The sequence below is a fragment of the Suncus etruscus genome, chromosome X (genome assembly GCF_024139225.1).
Source record: "Suncus etruscus isolate mSunEtr1 chromosome X, mSunEtr1.pri.cur, whole genome shotgun sequence".
Lineage (NCBI taxonomy): Eukaryota > Metazoa > Chordata > Mammalia > Eulipotyphla > Soricidae > Suncus > Suncus etruscus.
The window spans coordinates 87,958,033-87,977,853 of NC_064868.1; the positions used below are offsets into that span (position 1 = coordinate 87,958,033).

A 19,821-nucleotide genomic window follows, 5' to 3' on the forward strand; every position below is an offset into this window, starting at 1 on the left:
GAAGGACCATAACAGTGGTGCTTGTGGGACTATTTGTAGCCATATTCAACCCAAGACTCCCACAGTTAAACCTGTGTCTAAGCCATATCTGTGGCCCTCTCTATTGGTATATTGTTTTCATTTTGTCTGGGGGCCTTATTGTTGGTATTCAGGAACCAGTTCACAGTATGTGGTGGTTCCCTCCCCGGTTCTCCTGGGACCAAGCTGTGTTGCCAGGAATTGAGCCTCAGCAGAGCTCCGCTTCCTTGCAATGTGCAGTGCTATTTCTCTAGCCTGGCCTGGCGGTTTTTCATCAGGGACTTGCTTTGACAGTAATGGCCTTCATGCCCTTCTCTTCCCGTAGTCCATCAGTGAAATTACCTCCAAGCGTGCACATATGCTGATTGACATGCACTTCCGGAGTTTACGCACGAAACTCTCTCTGATTCTGAGGAATGAAGAGGCCAGTAAACAGCTTGAGGTATGGGGCTTGCCTTGTGCTGTGGGGCTCTGATGGGGTCTGCACTTGCACTTGCTCTTTAATTCTGCTCCTAGCCAGGCTCCCATGTTCTCTGTTTTGGAAAATTGTACAGAGCATGATCGTTTTCAAGTTTACACACCAGGTTTCACTCAGCAGCAGTTTTATTTATATTAAGAAACTTGTGGTCAACCCACTTTGGCTGAAGTTGGCCCAAGATGCTTACATATGAGGTAATGCTTCCCTATAACATGTTATCATTAAAATACTCGAGTTTTTTCAATATCTAATCATATTCCTTTCATTATGTATGTTTATCTCTGTTTAAAAGGGTATAGAACTTCTTCATTCTAATTGGTTGTCACTCTTTAAAACTCCTGTCTTCAGATTCCTGCCAGAGGCTTATCCCTAACTTACTATTTCGTCTCTTAAGGTGCCTTTTATCTACTTTTATTAATTCTCCAATAATTTCCATCACCATACATTTACTGTCATTGATAACTCTCTAGTGCTTCCATCCATTACTGTAGAAACTAAACAAATTCAACTATGCCAACTCAGGTACAGTGCACTCAAATTCTAGAATTCCTCATCATCATTCATTTCTTTAGAGGGAAAACATGCAATTGAAGAAATAAAGGAAAATAAAAGGACTTGGAAACTTCATTTTATAAGAGATGGTAGTCAAAGCTATTTCTTTTAAAACCCTATGCAACTTACTACCTTCCACCTTGATGTTCATGGCTGATCTTGTAGTAGCAGGAGAGGAGACGCTCACAACTCCTGCATTCCTTTGTATTCCTAACAGTCTGGGACATCTTTTTGATATCTGCTTGAGATTTTCAATCTCTCTGATGTCCTTTGTTCACAAAGTATATGGTTCCTTTAGTGGCTTTCAGAACTGTAGGCCATTATAGCCTCCTCCTTGCATTTGTATTACTGGAACATAGAGTTCTTCTGAAATGACTTGTTACCATACCTTTGGCTCACTAGTTACCAATGAATTATCAATGTAAATAATGAACCAGCACTCCCATGTTGCTATCAGATTATACAAAATGGATATTAGACTTTTAAAATTATCGCACATTCATTCAGAATCTTGTGTGTTGAATAATGAGCAATCAGTGTGCATGACTATCCACACTACTAATATTAAAGAGATTCGCATACTCAGATAAGAAATTTCCATTTTTCAACATGAGCAACTAATATGTGTTTGGTTTCCATGAATGGCATGCTAGACATAAACATTAAACAGTAAATAATATTTTAAGAGTTCTAGATGATCCACAAGTTTGGGGTGACTGTGTAGCCTAGTTCTGTAATCACTGAATATTTTTAAGATGTTCTACTTGTGGATCCAGATCACAAGATCTTACAGACTCTTGACAGCTATAATTTGTGGCTCACATGGTAAAATCTTGGATATTATATCATCGTGCTATATGACTATCAGCAGGACGATTCCTTCCCCACCCATTATTTGAATAGTAATATTTTATCAGTAGAATAAGCACATTATTTTGCAGACAATATTTGATGATTTGTATGTTCATTAATGTTAATAGAAAATATACCTAATACTCATGTCCTTTAGAGAACAGTGAAGTGAATGCAATTTACTGTGAATGTGAAGGTGGTATTTACATTTTCGTTATTTCAATAATATAGAGTCTGTCAGATCTAGTGAACTGGCTTTTTTAGATCTGGAAATATTTGATATGCTGCTTAGTTATTGCTGATGTCATTGGTTTAATAAGGCAGCCTTGAAAAATTGGTTTTCTAAAGTTATTTTGGAAATTGTGAACAAAACTTTCCTAACTAACAAAAGTAAATCAAATGGCAACAGAACTTTAGTAGCCTAGAAAGTGCTTATGTGGTGGGAGGCATTTTCTAAAACCTGTTTTTGACTGAAACTAATTTAGAAGCCCCTAATAGTATAAGGTAGTTGACATGACAGACTTAAGTATAATTGTCTTTATAATTGATAAAGCATATTATTAACTAGGCATACATTTTTCTTCAGAGCTCAAGGCAGCTTGCCTCAAGGTTTCATGAACAGTTTATTGTGAGAGAAGATCTGATGGGTCTAGCGATTGGTACTCATGGTGCTAATATACAACAAGCTAGAAAAGTCGCGGGGGTGACTGCTATTGATCTAGATGAAGATACCTGCACATTTCATATTTATGGAGAGGTAAGTAAGCTGGCTGAATGATTTTCTTCTAAATTAAGCTCCCTGTTTCAGTGGACTTGGCATTCATCTGAAAACTTCCCTCTTTTTAAATTAGGACCAGGATGCAGTGAAAAAAGCTAGAAGCTTTCTTGAATTTGCTGAGGATGTTATACAGGTTCCTAGAAACTTAGTAGGTGAGTCCAAAATTGCTGTTGGCCTATACTTCAAAACTAAGAGTTAAAGTCTTTACTGCTAGAATCCCATTTTTCCTAATTCATGGAGTCATTTAATTAATTAGTGTATGACGTATCTTCCTACAGTGTGTGGAAAACTTTGGGTAAGTAAACTCTGAAAACTGGATTTTCAAGAAGACCTGCAGAAGGTACAGCTTTGCTCATACAAGGCTGCTACTGCCTGAAGAAATTTATTTTTCTTTATTTTATGTATTTTAAAGGGTCTTATTTTGGTGGCTGAAGAGATAGTACAGTGGGTAAGGTATTTGCCTTTCTGTGTGTGACCTGGGTTTGATCTCTGGCATCCTCTATGGTCCCCTGAGCATGCCAAGAGTGATTTCCAAGTACAGAGCTGCAAGTAGATCCTGAGCACTGTCAGATGTATGTGGCCCCAGACCAAAAAATAGTGATAAAATGAATGACATTTTGGTGCTTTATAATTTGGAGTGGTGTTCATATTTGATCTCTCTAATAGCTTCTAAAGTAATAGCATTTTTAATTATTTTGGGGTTGGAGATCTGAATATAGGTACTTATATCTAGTAAATTCCAAAGCAGGAAGTCACTAAATATCTCTGCTGTTTTCTTCAGTGCAGTGAAAATGAGTAATTGTTATTGCTACAAGAGTTCTAGTTGTAATCTCACCATCGTAGTCCCCACAGTACCTAGCACCTCTCCAGTACTGTCAAATGCAGAAAATTACCTTAGTAGAAAATGTCAAAGCAAGGTATTATTTTCCCAAGAACATCAGTAATGTTTTTTATGTTATAAGTAACATTTAGGGGGTAGTAGCATGTGCTGCTGGGGATTAAAGTTGGTTCTCTAAATGAGGTGTGCATTCTAGTTCTTCGAGCAGATGAGTGTGTGTAACAGTTGAGCCTGAGTTTCTGGTCTACTTCAACTTTGATAGCTCTTTTCCTGTGGGCAGCTGCCTTCACCCTGAGATGGACTTGCTTCCTCTGTGAAACAAAAGCATGATAATGTTTACCTTGAGAAGACATGGTTGTTATTAACTAGGATGATATCTAGATAAAACACATTTACATAGTATATGTGTTCTGAGTATAGTATAAATTATAGTTATAGTATGTTATATATAAGTATATATAACTACATATAAGTATATATAAGTGTAAGTATAGTCATAGTATAAGTTCTGCATATAGTAGGTGAATGACTAGATAAGTTCTTATGTTCTTTTTTTATTGTCTCCACCAGTTCCATTAGTTCAGTAAAGCGAAAATTATGATAAGCAGTAGATTCAAATCAAGTAGATAGAATAAAAATTGTCATGTAAGTAAGCAGTTGCCATGCCTACCACTATACCTACATAGTTAAAGTAAGACAGTTAAAGTAAGCCAATTTATAGAAAATTAGAGCCTGTAAATATGAATTCTCTTTAATTTCTGGAAAAAGAGGTTTAGTGATAACACTATGTAGAGAGAAAAATCACTTAAACTTTCTTTTGATACCTTAAACATGTACAAGATTATGGTAGTTTACAGTGGGTGTGTTCTTGCTGGTATGAAGAATGCTTTTAGATTCAAACATGAGTGCCAGAGAGATAGTCCAGCAGGGCGGGTGCTCACATGTGTTTGACTCAGGTTCAGTCCCTGGCATCTCATATGGTTTCCCCTCAAATCTTGCCAGAAGTAATCTTGAGCACAGAATCAGGATCATTGTAAAGGCCCAGGGCTGCCGGGGCCCCACAGGGTTGCAAGCTGCAGTGGCCCAAGGCTGTCAGGGCCCAGTGCTACAAGGCTCATGTGGTGCTGCCGGCTGGGGCCAAGAGCTGTCTTTATCTCTGGTCCCCCAGGGGCCAGCAGGTGCTTTGGTTACTGTCCTAGCCCCTCCCCCCAACAATCCAAGTTCAAGTTTTTTCCTGTGTGTCCAGGTTTGACTCATTACAGTGGGAATATCCAAGGGGAATGTTCAAATCCAGTTGCCATATAGCAACAAGCTTAGTACTGCCAGGTGTGGCTCAGAAGCCAAATAAAATACTTGATGCTCATTTTTTCACTTAGGCAAAGTAATTGGAAAAAATGGAAAACTAATTCAGGAAATCGTGGACAAGTCAGGAGTTGTGAGAGTAAGAATTGAGGCTGAAAATGAGAAAAATGTTCCACAAGAAGAGGTATGTTCTAGTACATAGGTGTCTAGTTTTTGTAATGAGTTTGTAATTTTATATGGCATAAAGTTCAAAGATTTCATGGTGTGTAATAAGTAAGATTATGTGGTGGCATGCCAGTTCAGGTTGAAATGATAAACTATGGTCTCTGTCTATTCTTTATATCCTGCACTACAAAGGGTTTCCTAAGTGTAAAAATAATACAAAATACTTTCTGAATATTGATGTTGCTGACAAAATATTGGAGTTGGGTTTTGTTTAGTTTGTTTATTTTTGTGTACTTTAGTTCTTTCCCAACAGCCTACCTCCCAGTCTTTAGCTGGTAAAGCCATTTTATGAGTATCTACTTTGGGGAGGTAGCACTCAGTTTTGTGTAACAGTGACCGGCGAGGCTTTGTGCATTTGTGCTCTGGCATTGCTGTAGGACACAGCCCCGACCCGCAGCACCACCACCTCATGTTCCCAGATTGGCCCCACTACCTCCTGTGAATAGGTTTTTTTTGGCAGTAATTAGATCTTTGGAGATTTTTACTATTACAGGTTTTTTTTTCCATTTTATTTTCCAAAATTGCTGAAAATAAAATTCAATATAGTTTTTAAAATTGGTCTGTCTCTCTCTCTTTCTCGTATTTTGTGTTTTCTTTTTTCTTTTTTGTTTTTTACAAAGGAAATTATGCCAGCAAACTCCCTACCTAGCACTAATTCAAGGGTTGGACCACCCCCCTCAGAAGAGAAAAAACATGCAGACACAAAGGAAAACAGTGCCCATTTTTCTCAGGCTAACAGCACAAAAGTACAGAGGGTAAGAATCACTTGTCAAGTTGAATTATTTTAAAAGGAATTTATTTGACTCATGTCAGAATTGTTGCTTCAGGTGTTTTCTTTGGTTAGGTAACTTATGTTTCATTTTATTCAAATCTTATTGCCAGTTTATAAAATACTATATCCCAGAGTGATACCTACTTGTCATTTTATTCACAGTGACAAATCTTAATGTTGTAAGCATAAAATAGGGGGTTGTATTTAATGGTCACATTTCCTTTTAAGGGTGGACTTTGATTTTTCTCTGACAGTAGTTCTTGAAAAGTTGCAGGTTCTCTAGTAACTCAAAATGTCTTCTGTTTGATGCATTATTTACTATGTAATAGCATGTTTTAGAAAGTGGTGTTGAGTGTTTGAACTAACCTGGTTGTAAATGGGTTTAAAAGTCTTGCAGTGAGAGTCTTGCAGTGAGAGTCCTGCAGTGAAAGTCCTGTGTTCAGGCTTCTGTGTATCGTTTGTTATAGTTAATGACATCACTTGCATTCCTTATACTGCTTTAGGTGTTAGTGGTTTCATCAATTGTAGCAGGGGAATCCCAGAAACCTGAACTCAAGGCTTGGCAGGTAGGAAAACATTCCTTGAAAAATACGTTTTCATTTTCTATTTGACTGTTTATCTCCCCCTCCCCCGTTAAGATAGACTGAAGATCACCAGGGCTGGGGGATGATGGAGGATTGTGTGGGTCTGTGGGTCTGTGGCCCTGGGGAGAAAGCTCAGACTTCTTCTGGTTGCTTCTAAGACCTCTCTTTGCCAGTCTCCTGTTCAGTGCCATCTCTTTTCACTCACCTCCTTGCTCTCTCGAGAAGACTTCTTAAACATTAGCTATTGGCCAACCATTTTTATCCAGGAAAGTTTTCTTCAGGGTTTGGACCCTACCCAGTGATGCTCAGAACTTGCTTCTGGCTCTGCTCAAGGTTCACTCCTGGTAGGGTTTTGGGATTTCGCATGTAAGGCGCCAGGGACCAAATCCAGATTGGTCATGTGCAAGGCCAGTGCCAGACCTCTAGTATTTTCACAGCAGCCCTTGTCCAAGAAATTTGTCTTGTGTTCTGTGATATTTCTGGATATAATGTATCCCAAGTAAACATCACCCGGTTATCAGAAATACACTTGCAAACAATTTTTGCCCCCCTCCCCAGATGAGTGCCACTCCCCGTTTAAGAAGCTCGGCTCCAGAGACCCTTAAGCCATACTGCAGTTGTCTGTGTCCTCTCAACACTGGTGGACTCCCAGTAGCTTCCAAACTGTCTGTGTCCCTTGCTCCCTGTGCTTCTCCAACCGGCCCCTGGCTGCCTTGCTTGCCTGTCCATGCTTGCTCTGCAGCTCCTGTATCCTTGTCGTAGGGGCCTTTCTACATCCCAATACTGAATCATTGGCTGGCACCCTGAGCCACAGTGTGAGACTCTTAAGAGCACTTCATGGGGGGGAAAAAAGAAGGTCTGTGTCACCTGAGTAAGAGCAGAAGACAAGTGGTGTGCGCGGCTTGAAGCAGCTTGTGGATGGTGAGGTCTGCCTCTCCCAGCGGGGGTACTCACCCAACTGGTGCTCCTGCCCAAGAATGCCAACTGTGGTTCTGCCCACCTCACTCGGCTTCAATTTCTTGGGAGGCCACACTAAGACTGTTCACCAGCAGTTGGGACAAGTTGAGAGAGAAAATGCATTCAGATGACTTGTTCTAGAGTTGGGGCTGCATTTGGGGGATTCTAACTTCCTATTTATTGGTCTTAGTGAAGGAGGGCACAGCTGCCCAAGTCTATTTGGCCATGTTCCATTTCTAGAAAATGTTCTGCACCCTGTCCACAGGAAGTGGCCTTTAAGAAGAAAGTGCCCCTTCTTGCACCAACTCCCTGGCCTGGTGGGGGGAAATACGGTTTCCTCCACTGTAGAAAAGTTATCTAAAGACAGGCAGGGTTTTTTTTTTTCATAGAAAATTAGGGGCAAATTGTAATGGCCAAGTGCTTAGCAAAAACACTCTGGAGAAAGAGGATTGCTTTCTAGGCCTTGCTCTTCCCAGAGTTCATTTGTCATTTGCTGCATATCAAATCCACATAAAGCCCTTAGGTCTTTGGTGCTGCCTGAATCTGGAGGTGTCTCTTCACTGAGCACTGCTTTGTCCACCAGATGAAAGTCAGTCTGCAAGCAGAATTACATAATTCTTTGCTCCCATTCAACAGCCATATCTAGGTACCTGGGTATAAAGAGTATCCTCCCCACCCTATACTTTGAAGATGCTGTCTACTGAAGGCTCTTGCTGAAGGGATGACACTGCAACAGGGACCAATTCTAAGCCCACATACCTAGAGCTACTGTCTGCTCGGCCTGGGTAGCCTGTGATGATCTGTAACCAAATGCTAAACTCTAGTCACACCTTTGTGGTCCCTGTAGTTCTTAGCTTGCACAGCTCAGGTGAAGTTTTTCTTCTAGCATTGGTTTCACTAATACTCTTTGACTAGACCTCTGTTTCTGTGTACTCCTTTTTAAGACCTGTGCTTATATTCATGTATCTGAGAGATCAAACTTTCCCTGTGAGTCAGCACTTTTTTAGAATTCGTTAGAATGTTACTGAAATGTAGTTGGGCTTGTTAAATGTTATGACCATGAATGTTTTCTTTTTTCTCACAGAATGATTACACGGTGCATTTTAATTTCTTCTTTTTGCATTTTGTTTGTACTGTGTTGGCATGGTTAGTAAAATTGATTTAGTCTTCAGCTATGTACCTGTGTAGCTAATTCTGAATTATTTTTTAACTTGATAAAGGTAAATGAATGGAGCGTTTTATAGTCTTTTTCTTGGTTATGCATCTCATGTTAAAGCTCAATTTGTAATCACTGAATTTGTGATGATGTCAGTGTTTATGGTAGTGTTTAAACTATAATCGCTGATACATTCCAAGCATTGCTTGTTTGATCTCTTCTTATTTACAGTACAGGTATAAATTGTACCACCAGCTACTTCTGGTTGATTTATCTTTTGACACTATGTATAATCTATTTTGGGGTGCTAGGGACCTAGTGATCATTTGCATTGTTTCAGATTAATTCATGAATTTGGTATGAATATTGCTATTTCTTTTTCAGGGCATGGTACCATTTGTTTTTGTGGGAACTAAGGACAGCATCGCTAATGCTACCGTTCTTTTAGATTATCACCTGAATTATTTAAAGGTGAGAGCAAAAAGCTTTACCTTTTTGACCTTTTGTATTAGAACTGTCATACAAAAGTTTTTGCATAAAAATTTTTAGCCTTTAGCACAGTGGTAGGGTGTTTTGCCTTGCATGTGGCTGGCCCAGGACGGACCCAGGTTCGATCCTTGGCATCCCATATGGTCCCCCAAGTCTTCCAGGAGTGATTTTTGAGAGCAGAATCAGAGTAACCCCTGAGTGCTGCTGGGTGTGGCCCCACCCCCCTCCAATTAGCCTTTTTGTATAAAAACAAGTATAAAAACTCGAATGATTGTTCATCACTTAGGAGTCATCCTAATCTTTTACGCTGTAATGAAAGGTAATAGAGAAAATATTTTAGTTCACTTACTCCCCCCCCAAAGTCAGTTTTTCATCATTATCAAGTTTTAAGGACCAATATCTCAGTTCTGGCTAAATTCTCTATGATCCCATTTAATCCTCTCATATAATCTGTTAGTCAATGTAGATAATCTTATACATAGTCTTCATCCACTTAAGCCTTTCTAGATCTTGTGAGTTTTTCCCAGGCTAAAGTTTATATCATGTGACTTTATTGCCCCTTTTCATGTCTCCTTATCAAGGAAATCCTGACCTTCCCTGAAGTCCTTCCTCTGTTGTCATATTAAGCCATAGGATTTGTTGCCTGACTGATAGAGCATGATCAGTCTGTGTCTTGTAACTGCTCCTTGTAGTCGGAGTTGGTTCCGTTTTGTCTGATGTTAGTCCCAAGCTGAAAAGCAGAACCCGGGAGGCTCCAGCTCTCTGGAGAGGCAGGCTTGGTACTTTCTTCTAGGCATTGCCACTAATAGGCAGGTGGCTATTGGCCAGTCACTGAATCCAGGAACACCGCCTGTCTTGGAAACATTTTTTGGGCCAGAAGGTGAGGGTATGAAATTTGGGCTCTTACCCACGTCATTTCAATACATACATGTTTCGTTTTATCCACATGTACCAAAACTAACTGCTGCTCAACTTTCAGTTTTATTGGAGATGCAATCCTAAGAATATTCTTTGGTTTCTACAATTAGAATTGTCTTGTAGTTGAGTACAAATAAATAAGCAATGTGTTCTGTAGACATTGGTTGTGGTGGCCAATTAATAATTAAAATGGCTTGCATGGTGAGGGTCCCCCCTTACCTTTGTTTCTTCGTTTTGTTTTTCAAGTGTATTTTGTTTTATGGAAAACCTGACTCATGGATGTGTGTTTCTTCATATTCTAGCTGATGTCATCAGAAAGACCTGGGGAGTTAGGGCTGCACTGTACTGAGCCATTTTTCTTTTGGCTGATACTATTTCTGAAATCATTGGATTTATCTTGCACAAGTGAATTGGTTTCCTGTTGCCATTCTTACCCTCACCAGATCTTGCCTTGCTTGGGCCTGATTTGCCCAAGTGCGACACCAAGGGCAGTATTTTCTTACGCTGTGTTGCAAGAATTGCCTATCCCATGAGCTGGCACCTAGGCTGGTAGAAGAAGCTCGCTCCTCACTCTGGCTCGTGCTTCGCCTTGTGGTCCTCAAACTACGGCCCGCGGGCCACATACTGTATTTGTTCCCATTTTGTTTCTTCACTTCAAAATAAGATATATGCAGTGTGCATAGGAATTTGTTCATAGTTTTCTTTTTACTGTAGTCTGGCAGTCCAATGGTCTGAGAGACAGTGAACTGGCTCCCTGTTTAAAAAGTTTGAGGACAACTGAGTCCTAGATCCTTATCTGCCCTCAAGTTTTTTCAGAGCCATGATGACAAAATGGGAGCATCACCAGCAATTGCCATGTAGACAGTCTCATGTTATTTGCCTCTGCAGATCTCATTCCCTGTGGCCATTGAATGAATCTTGTATGGGTAGATTGGAAGGACAAGGGGTAGAATTAGGCTTTGTCTGCTTTGACCAGAATAACCTGACATTAGAAATTGTGTAAGGACCTGTGCATAGATCCACCGTATATATTTTGGTCAACTGATTTGACAGTGTTGGTCATAGTTGTTCTAACATAGAGTAAGAGATTCTAAAGACATGATGTGATGTAAGACCAAACTTGTCAGCTATTCAAGATCCATAGAAAGGATAAAAGCATTTTAGTTCACTGAAAATTGTTTACTAATTTCATGATACCTACTGGCCTGGCACAGTATACATTCTTTAAAAGCAGAAGATGGCCATGTTCAATACTTTTTAACTAAAGAGTCTATTTAAAGATTACTTACAGGGAATGACTTTTCAGGTTAGCTCATTAAACTTAAATGTTTATTTTATGTATATATTTTAGTATTACTTTAGTTATGTCCTATTATGAAAAGCCCCCAATTTAGCATATCTGTTCTATAATAGATTCTATTGGATACTAGTGCCAAATCAGACTTGAAATTCAGTTTTGTGTTATTTTAATGCCAAGTATTTTTATTCACTCTCTGATCTTGGACATTAATGATTTGTTATCTGCAGTAATTTTCTTTTAAAGAAGGCTATTCAGTTTTTTTGATAATTCTGTGAAATGGTGTGTGTATACTATAAATTTAAAAGTGAAATTGAAATATTTCCAGTGTACTTTTGTATCTGATGAAAAGGAGAAAGGTATTCTTAAGTAAAATGTCAAATTATTTTTACTGTTCTCTTGTATATTTTAAATAGGAAGTAGACCAATTGCGTTTGGAGAGATTACAAATTGATGAGCAGTTGCGCCAGATTGGAGCTAGTTCTAGACCACCACCCAATCGTACAGATAAGGAAAAAGGCTATGTCACTGATGATGGTCAAGGACTGGGTCGAGGTAGTAGACCTTACAGAAATAGGGGGCACGGCAGACGCGGTCCCGGATATGCTTCAGGTACAAACTCAGCCTTTTACTCAGTAACTATATTCTGTTCCTAGACCTAATAGCTGCTGATCTCTACTACTCTTAGAATCCTGTTATTGCAATATCTCACTCCATGATTTCCAATTCACTGGGGCCCACACTGGATGGCAAGAAGCAAATAAAGTAACAATTTCTCCAATAAAGAAGATGTAGTGCAGGTGTGGGGCCTGGCCAAGTCCTACCTGGGGCTCTGCCAGCTTGCACACCCTTGTGCAGATGACTGTCTTAAGGCCCTTCCCAAGTTGTTTTGCTGGTCAGCCAAAACTTCAAATTTGTGGACAGTGGCTCATTTCCTGTCAGGCTTGTGTTGTGCCTACCTCCCTGATGGATGGTATCAATTGGGTCCACATCCTGCAGGCCCCTATGGCAATTGAGTAGCAGGAGCCAAGAAGTAGGCAAAATTGATCTTTGCCTCCCAGCTCCTCAGTCAGCTCTCCTTTCTTCCCTATAACCTCTCGCTGAACTTAGCCTCCCCACTTCCTGCTATTTTTCTTGCCAACTGTGTATCTACTATGTAACTTGATGGTATAAGGTATTACCCATCTCACCAATATTTGCATTTCAAAAAGGAACTCTTTAAGATGGAAAAGCCTTCAAGATCCACAGGAATGAAGCTATAATGGTGAAGCTATAATTGGTCCTTAGCTCCAACAGAGGAAGAGAGAGGTAGTAGAGTTAATGTCCTGGAGTGGGCAAGAGACACACCCATTTCTAAGGCCAACTTGGAACCTTCCCCTGACTCTTCTCCCCACAGTCATTTTGCTGATCTAGTTCCACCTTAACCATGGTATCCCCACCCCACTCTTGGTCCTATATTGTTAGCTTGTCTCCTTGGACTTAAGTTGATGATAGTAAGGTTTCTTTGTTAAATGAGAAATGATTCCCAAAAGAATGGGGAAGGAAGGGTTTGGCCTACACAGCAGACAGCCTTCAGCTATGTTTCATTCTGACCTCATAACGAAATGAAACCTTCCCCATGACACCTGTTATGGTGGCCTTTGCCTACTTCACAGGAGACTAAAATCACATCTTTACTTTGTCTCTGAGCTAGACTTTGCTAATACAAATTCTCTTGATTGCAAGTCCTTGTCTATCTCAAGGTATTGCAGTTTAACTATTGCAGGCACCACCTCCCTCCAGAGAGTGCAGCTCTTAGAGGAGCACACCTGGCTACTGATATGGCAGACTCAGGTTTGAACTTAAATGGGCATTAAAAAACCTTTCAGGTAAATCCAACCAAGTGAATCAATAAGCCTTTCACATTTAAATGAGGACCCTGGAAATGTTTATATGACCAAACTTACCTCAAACCCTTCATTTGGGACATAAAACATATTTCTTTAACAAAATGGAAGGTGATAATTAACACTCTGGTTGGGCTTAGACATGAGGGAAACAGTTGGATCACCCCCTGAGACGTCTGGAAGCTTCTGTTAACCATTTTCTCTGAAGTCGGACAACGGTGTATAACTTTTAACTCTCGATAGGAACTAATTCTGAAGCATCAAATGCTTCTGAAACAGAATCTGACCACAGAGATGAACTCAGTGATTGGTCATTAGCTCCAACAGAGGAAGAAAGGGAGAACTTCCTGCGCAGAGGCGATGGCCGGAGACGTGGAGGAGGAGGAAGAGGCCAAGGCGGAGGAAGGGGCCGAGGAGGCGGCTTCAAAGGTACAGAAGTTTCCATATCCGAGTTCAGAGCAGGTGCTGAGAGGTAGGACAGGGGTGACGGCATGAGTCCTACATGTGGCTATCCCTGACATCCTGTGCTCCCCAGCACTACCATGAGCACTTCGGGGAGGCTTTAAAAAAAGGGGGAAAAGGGGCCGGGTAGGTGGCGCTGGAGGTAAGGTGACTGCCTTGCAAGCGCTAGCCAAGGAAGGACCGCGGTTCGATCCCCCGGCGTCCCATATGGTCCCCCCAAGCCAGGGGCGATTTCTGAGCGCATAGCCAGGAGTAACCCCTGAGCGTCAAACGGGTGTGGCCCAAAAACCAAAAAAAAAAAAAAAAAAAAAAAAAAAAAAGGGGGAAAGTGCATTTGGGGCTGGAGCCATAGTGCTAGAGGTAAGGCATCTGCCTTGCAAGTGCTAGCCTAGGACGGACCACAGTTCTATCCCCTGGCATCCCATATGGTCCCCCCAAGCTAGGAGCGATTTCTGAGCACAAAGCCAGGAGTAACACCTGAGTGTCAACAGGTGTGGCCCAAACCCCCCAAAAATAAAAAAGGACAGTGCATTTGTACCAGCTGTCTGCAATTCTGTGAAAGCCTCTGAGAGTCCATGACGTTCTCAACACCCCATTGTTGCCATTCTGTGCCTCACCATAGGGAAAGCATGTGCCTTTCAGCTGGGCCATTAACTGGCCGGCTTGCCTTTATCTTCCTGGGGCTCCAGTCAGGACACGTGACCTGAGTTGAGTTCTCTCCCAGTAGCTCCAGAAGCACTTACCTGAAGTCAGCTTTTTCGGGGACTCGAAGCCTCCTTCCTCTAATTCTGAGCTCAGACTAGGGCTGAGTGGCAATGCCTTCATGTCATCTTCTAGGCCTGCAGAGTGTTAGGCCCTGGGCCATTGTGAAAGTTGGATCAGTAGGTTGTTGACATTCTAGATTCAGTGATTGGTGGAAAGAAATCAAGGCTGTGGGAGGAAAACCGCTCCCCAAGCCCCTTCTGATGCCATAATCGAGTTTTTTCTAAATGCTTCTGTAGGGAATGAAGATCACTCTCGCTCTGATAATCGTCCCCGAAACCTGAGAGAGGCGAAAGCACGGCCAGCAGATGGATCTCTTCAGGTGAGCCTCTATAGGCCTGTTTTTGTTCACAGTGTTTGAATTCTGACAGCTAGAGATTTATGAGTTGATTTTACCAAATGCCAAACTACCACCATTGAGGCCTAACTTAGCCATCAGTTACCAGTAATAAATACAACAACTCTTTCTCTAGCATATGCAGCTTAAGAATTCGTCCAAATTTGGATGAGTCACGTGGCTTGAATACTGTATTTGAGGCTTCCCAGGATAATGAACATTCTAGTTTGTACATAGACCCGGTCCCCTGAGGAAATTTTTTGTGGGTCTCCTTTCCCCTAAATTTTAGGGTTAGTGGCTGTTTTCTTTGAATGGAGAGTAAGGAAAAGTGTGTGGCCAAGTCATTCATTGCTATTAACAGCCAAGCCCTGAGAATCCCTTCTCAGTGGTCATTACCTGTTTTGAACCCTTGTTAATTGTAACTCTATCCTTGAGCATCTGCAGGCACCTTTGTTCAGTGCATTTTGCCTGTTACCCTCATTTCCTTTTTCAGCAGCTCCCTGAAGTGAGTGGGTTTTCTTAGTCCATTTCATAGGGTAATAAACGGAAATAGTTGCCTGTGGTGGTTATATTTGAATCCTGGTGCCTATTTCTCAGAAACCTTATTCTCTGCTACTGCTTCTTTAACTCTTAAGTTAGTTGGGGTTTCTTGTTTGCGTTTCTTGTTTGGAGACCAACATCGAAGATTACTGAAAGATACTTTCAGAGCAGCAACCTGATTCGATGCCAATTCATAGAAGTCTTAAGTAGTTGTTAACAGTTGGCAGCCTCAGAATGACCCTGCCTGGACATGGATAAAGATTGATGAAATAACATAATTGATTTGCAAAAATCGAATGCAGTTAATCAAAGGCAATTATGTGCTATTTTTGTAACACCCCTCTTAACTGTGAAAGATTGAATGAACCTGGCAGTCTTATAAATCCAAACAGGCTGCATATTATTTAAAATCAAAGTGAAATAATCAGAAGTTATTTACACTGCATGCCTGAGAGCAGGTACAATTAAAAGTTAGCTGTTGGCAGACAAACATTTAAGACAACCATACCCACCGCTTAAATACTAAGGTGATACAGCAAGCCAGTTTGGGATATACATGTGTATATATGTATCATTTGTTCTTGAAGCAAATGAATATTTGTAGTTGCTTTAAGCCCGCTTATCAATATTATCTGCCCTTTTTCTAACATTTAGAATTCCCTTAGCTAAAAGATTTAGCTGTTTATTTTTGTTGACTAAAATCTGAAGTCTTTTAAGTTTTTTTATTCGATTCATTTTATGCATTCCAGTCCTTTCACAAGTCAGCTTCAGCCCTTCAGACAGAACTGAAGTTGCATGATCATCTTATTTCCTTATTGGTATATAAACTACTAGAAACAAAAAATACCTTTCTGTGGAAGCACTCTTTACTGAAGGAAAAATCACACCTATGATTAGATTATAAATGTGTAAATGAAAGATGATTTATTCCTGATAAAATCAAAATAGATATTATATGAGTCCTACATTTCTGTCTTTGGAGAATACTTTTAAAACTAATACAATAGGCTTATGTCTATCTTTCAGTTTTCAGTAATAGTAAAACTTTAATAATTTGTGTTGCACTGCATTGTTCTGCTTAGAAAATTACAGGATTGTTAGTTATTATCTAACATGGTGCACAGTTCTGATCAGTGTTCAAGTTAAAGAAGAGTATTTTATAAAATCCTAAGTCACACCAGTAAAGGACTAACCCTACTTGGCCATAATTTTGTGTACCTCCTGTCTGCCTGCCAACTCCTTTTTCCATTTAACATTTGTTGTTGATGCTTAAATTACTGTCAGGCCAATTTCAGATTCAGCTAGGCTCGGGTGTGTATGAATAGAACGGGTATAACTTACTTGAGATTAGAGTTGACTGCAATAATGTCAGTGTCCACACTGAAACATTACAGAATACCTCCAGTGAAGGTAGCCGGCTGCGCCCGGGGAAAGATCGTAACCAGAAGAAGGAAAAGACAGACAGCGCGGATGGGCAGCAACAGCTGGTGAACGGAGTGCCCTAAACTGCGCAGCTCGCCTGCAGACGTTCGAGTCCCTCTACCATTTCCGGAATTATTCTTCCATATTAGAAAACTTTGTTAGGCCAAAGACAAATAGTAGGCAAGATGGCACAGGGCATGAAATGAACAAAAATCCGTTAAGTATTTTTCTTTTCTTTTTGGTATTGGCCATAGCAACATGTTTCAGTTTGCACAAATAAGATACCTTTAAATTTTGAAACATAAATCTTAGCCCTTCAAAGCAGTTTTGTTGATTTTCTTATCTAAAGTACTGAGCAGTAATACTCATTGTTAATTTGGACTCCCCCCACCCGTGATGCTTCCACATTGCATTTCAGTTTTTCTAAATTGTGATGAAGAGACTTCTGTTTTCAATCTCACAGAAGTCTCCATGAAGTACTATGTCATTTCATGTCCTATGTCACTTTATGTTTTGGTCCACTTTTTCAGTATTTTAGTGGACCCGGGGATGTATGTGATGTGACATTTGTCATTTTCATTAGCAAAAAAATTAATAAACAAGTTGTATGATCTGTGCCTTTTTTATATCTTGGCAGGTAGGAATATTATATTTGGATGCAGAGTTCAGGGAAGATAAGTTGGAAACACTAAATGTTAAAGATGTAGCAACCCCTGTTGAACATTAGTACTTTATAGAGATATGCATGCTTTCCATATTTTTTTCCTTAACATAAACATCAGGTTAGGCAGTGTAAAGAATAGGACTTGTTTTTGTTTTTTGTTTCGTTGCACTGAAATTTGACAAATAGTGTTACTGAGAAGGATGTGTAATTTTTCTGTATAGACAGGAGAAGAAATAACTTTCTTTTCATTTGAGAGAGGCTAAAATGCTTCAGCTAGGAACAAATCATCCTGGTTGAAAAGTAGTAGGATGTGCCTGCTCTTTGGCCTGATGACCAGTTTTAACTTAGTACCTTTATTTTGTTCTCCCCAAATTTTGTGATGTTTTTCATACTTTAATTTCAAGTTGATTTTGGGGAGATAGGAAGGTCATTTTCATGTGTGCATAATAATCCTGTGAAGTACAGGTGCTTTGTGTAAGAAACATTGGAAACATTTTAAATGTTTTGTAAACTTTGAAATACTAGGTCTAATGTATAATCAGAATTGGAAAGCAGACTAGGATTGATAAATACTTTTTTTGTCTTTTTTTTTCAATTTGTTTAGTTCTCTTTTTTTGGTTTGTTTAGTTCTTTTTTGTTTGTTTTTATGTGGTTGTTTGCGTTTTTTTTAATTTACCAAGGAAAAATATGTGAAGGAACTTCACTCTAAGATGTTATATTTTTCTTAAAAAATAACTCCTGAGGTACCACTGAATCTGTACAGAGCCGTACACACCGAAGTTCTGCCTCTGATGTAATTTGTGAGTTTGTTTCTTTATAGGTTTTTATTTTACAGTTACCTTTCCTTGCATACAAATGAGCATATAAAACTGGCAGCAAACTGCACATGATTTCAAGAATATTAAAAAGTTTCTTAAAAATATTGCCAAACATTAATGTTGATTTCTAGTTATTTATTCTGGGAATGTATAGTATTTGAAACAGAAATTGGTACCTTGCACAAATCATCTGTAAGCTGTTTGGTTTAAAATACTGTAGATAATTAATCAAGGTAGAATGACCTTGTAATGTAACTGCTCTTGGGCAATATTCTCTGTACATATTAGCGACAACAGATTGGATTTTATGTTAACATTTGTTTGGTTATAGTGCAATATATTTTGTATGCAAGCAGTTTCAATAAAGTTTGATCTTCCTCTGCTAAATTGATGTTGATGCAATCCTTACAAATGATTGCCTTTAAAATTTTAAGGTAGACGAAATCTATAGAAAGTGTTCTGTTACAAAATGTAACTGTTACCATTGGAAAGTACACTTGTAATAGGAAGTTAGCTGATATGGACCAACTTTTGAAGACTTGATTATGTTTAATAAGGTGAAAAACTACAAAATGGTACAAAAGCACATTGTACCATTACAATATGCACTAAGTCTCTTTTTATTTTTACAAAGGCTGAATCCAGCAAGGCGCTAACTTGCTTAAATGTGAATTACTAACTTCTAAAACTGTAATTTGATTCACATGTTTTCAAATGGAGTTGGAGTTGATTCATATTGCAATATTTGTGTACTAAACGTGTATGTTTTTCAGTTCAAAGTCATGTTTTTAAAATCTTATTAAAGTTTCAAAAATCTGAAGATTGTTTATCTAGATGTAAATTTTTATTAAAAAATGTACACTTATGAAAAAGCAAAAAATTAGTCTGACAGATGTTTGCTCCTGATTTTAAATGTCTAAATACAATAAAAGTGATATGGGAGGGAGTTATCATGCAAATCCTTATCTATACATACCTAGAAAAGGCAGCAAGTAAATACTTGAAACTTTTCCATATTTCCAGGTCTTAAATTTCAACATGTAAATAACATGTTAATGTTAAAGTATATGGAATATGTACTTCTGTCTTCATAGACACCCTGCCATTGAGAAGAATAGTACTTTTATTGTCTACTTTGTCCCTGCTGTTAGGAGCTAAGGTGACACCTATGAGTCTGAAGAATGTCTCCTGTTCAAACAGATATACTTTTCTCCTCCCTCCCTCCTTCCTCCAACAGATATTTTTTAAAATCTACTTTACTTTCATTTCATTCAGCTACATAACTGGTTGTGCTTACTGTTCTGGGTTCCTTTGGAGGCAAAATGCTGAGCAGCTGTCATGGTGAGGTGTTAGGTTGATAGTGGCCAAATTTTCTGGGGTTCTGCATAATTTCCAGCACTGCCTACTTGACACAAAGCAAGAGGCAGTATTCACTCGGAGCCATTTTTCAAATCATGACACACACTCCTATGCAAGCCTCAGGATACAGTGGCCTTTAAGGGCAGCATTCTTCATTGATACCTTTTGAGGCTCTTGATGTCCTGACCATAGTCACATCTTCACTGTGATATCTGGTTATTGGCTAATAGCCCTTTCTGGTTGCCTTGGGTGTTCAAGAGGCTTTACGAGTATTTAAGTCTTGGGCACCTTGCTCACCACATGCTGATTTGGGACTCTGAAATTTCTGTTGGAGCTATTTAGAAATCTAGCCAGT

At 39.5% G+C, this 19,821-nt stretch overlaps 1 protein-coding gene across 4 annotated transcripts in view; it reads left to right on the forward strand.

Moving 5' to 3' along the window:
- FMR1 (fragile X messenger ribonucleoprotein 1) overlaps positions 1-18,927 on the forward strand; it is a 39,758-nt gene extending 20,831 nt beyond the window's left edge. Inside the window, exons 7-17 of one of the 4 annotated variants that reach the window (XM_049767497.1) lie at positions 344-460; positions 2,487-2,657; positions 2,752-2,830; positions 4,893-5,002; positions 5,664-5,798; positions 6,319-6,381; positions 8,897-8,983; positions 11,633-11,828; positions 13,346-13,531; positions 14,566-14,648; positions 16,598-18,927. In XM_049767497.1, the coding sequence (XP_049623454.1) occupies positions 344-460; positions 2,487-2,657; positions 2,752-2,830; positions 4,893-5,002; positions 5,664-5,798; positions 6,319-6,381; positions 8,897-8,983; positions 11,633-11,828; positions 13,346-13,531; positions 14,566-14,648; positions 16,598-16,708 (1,338 nt within the window). In that variant the 3' untranslated portion in view covers positions 16,709-18,927. The remainder of the gene's footprint in view (positions 1-343; positions 461-2,486; positions 2,658-2,751; positions 2,831-4,892; positions 5,003-5,663; positions 5,799-6,318; positions 6,382-8,896; positions 8,984-11,632; positions 11,829-13,345; positions 13,532-14,565; positions 14,649-16,597) is intronic. The other 3 variants (XM_049767499.1, XM_049767498.1, XM_049767501.1) reach the window with 3 other exon arrangements.
- Positions 18,928-19,821: the final 894 nt, after the last annotated feature.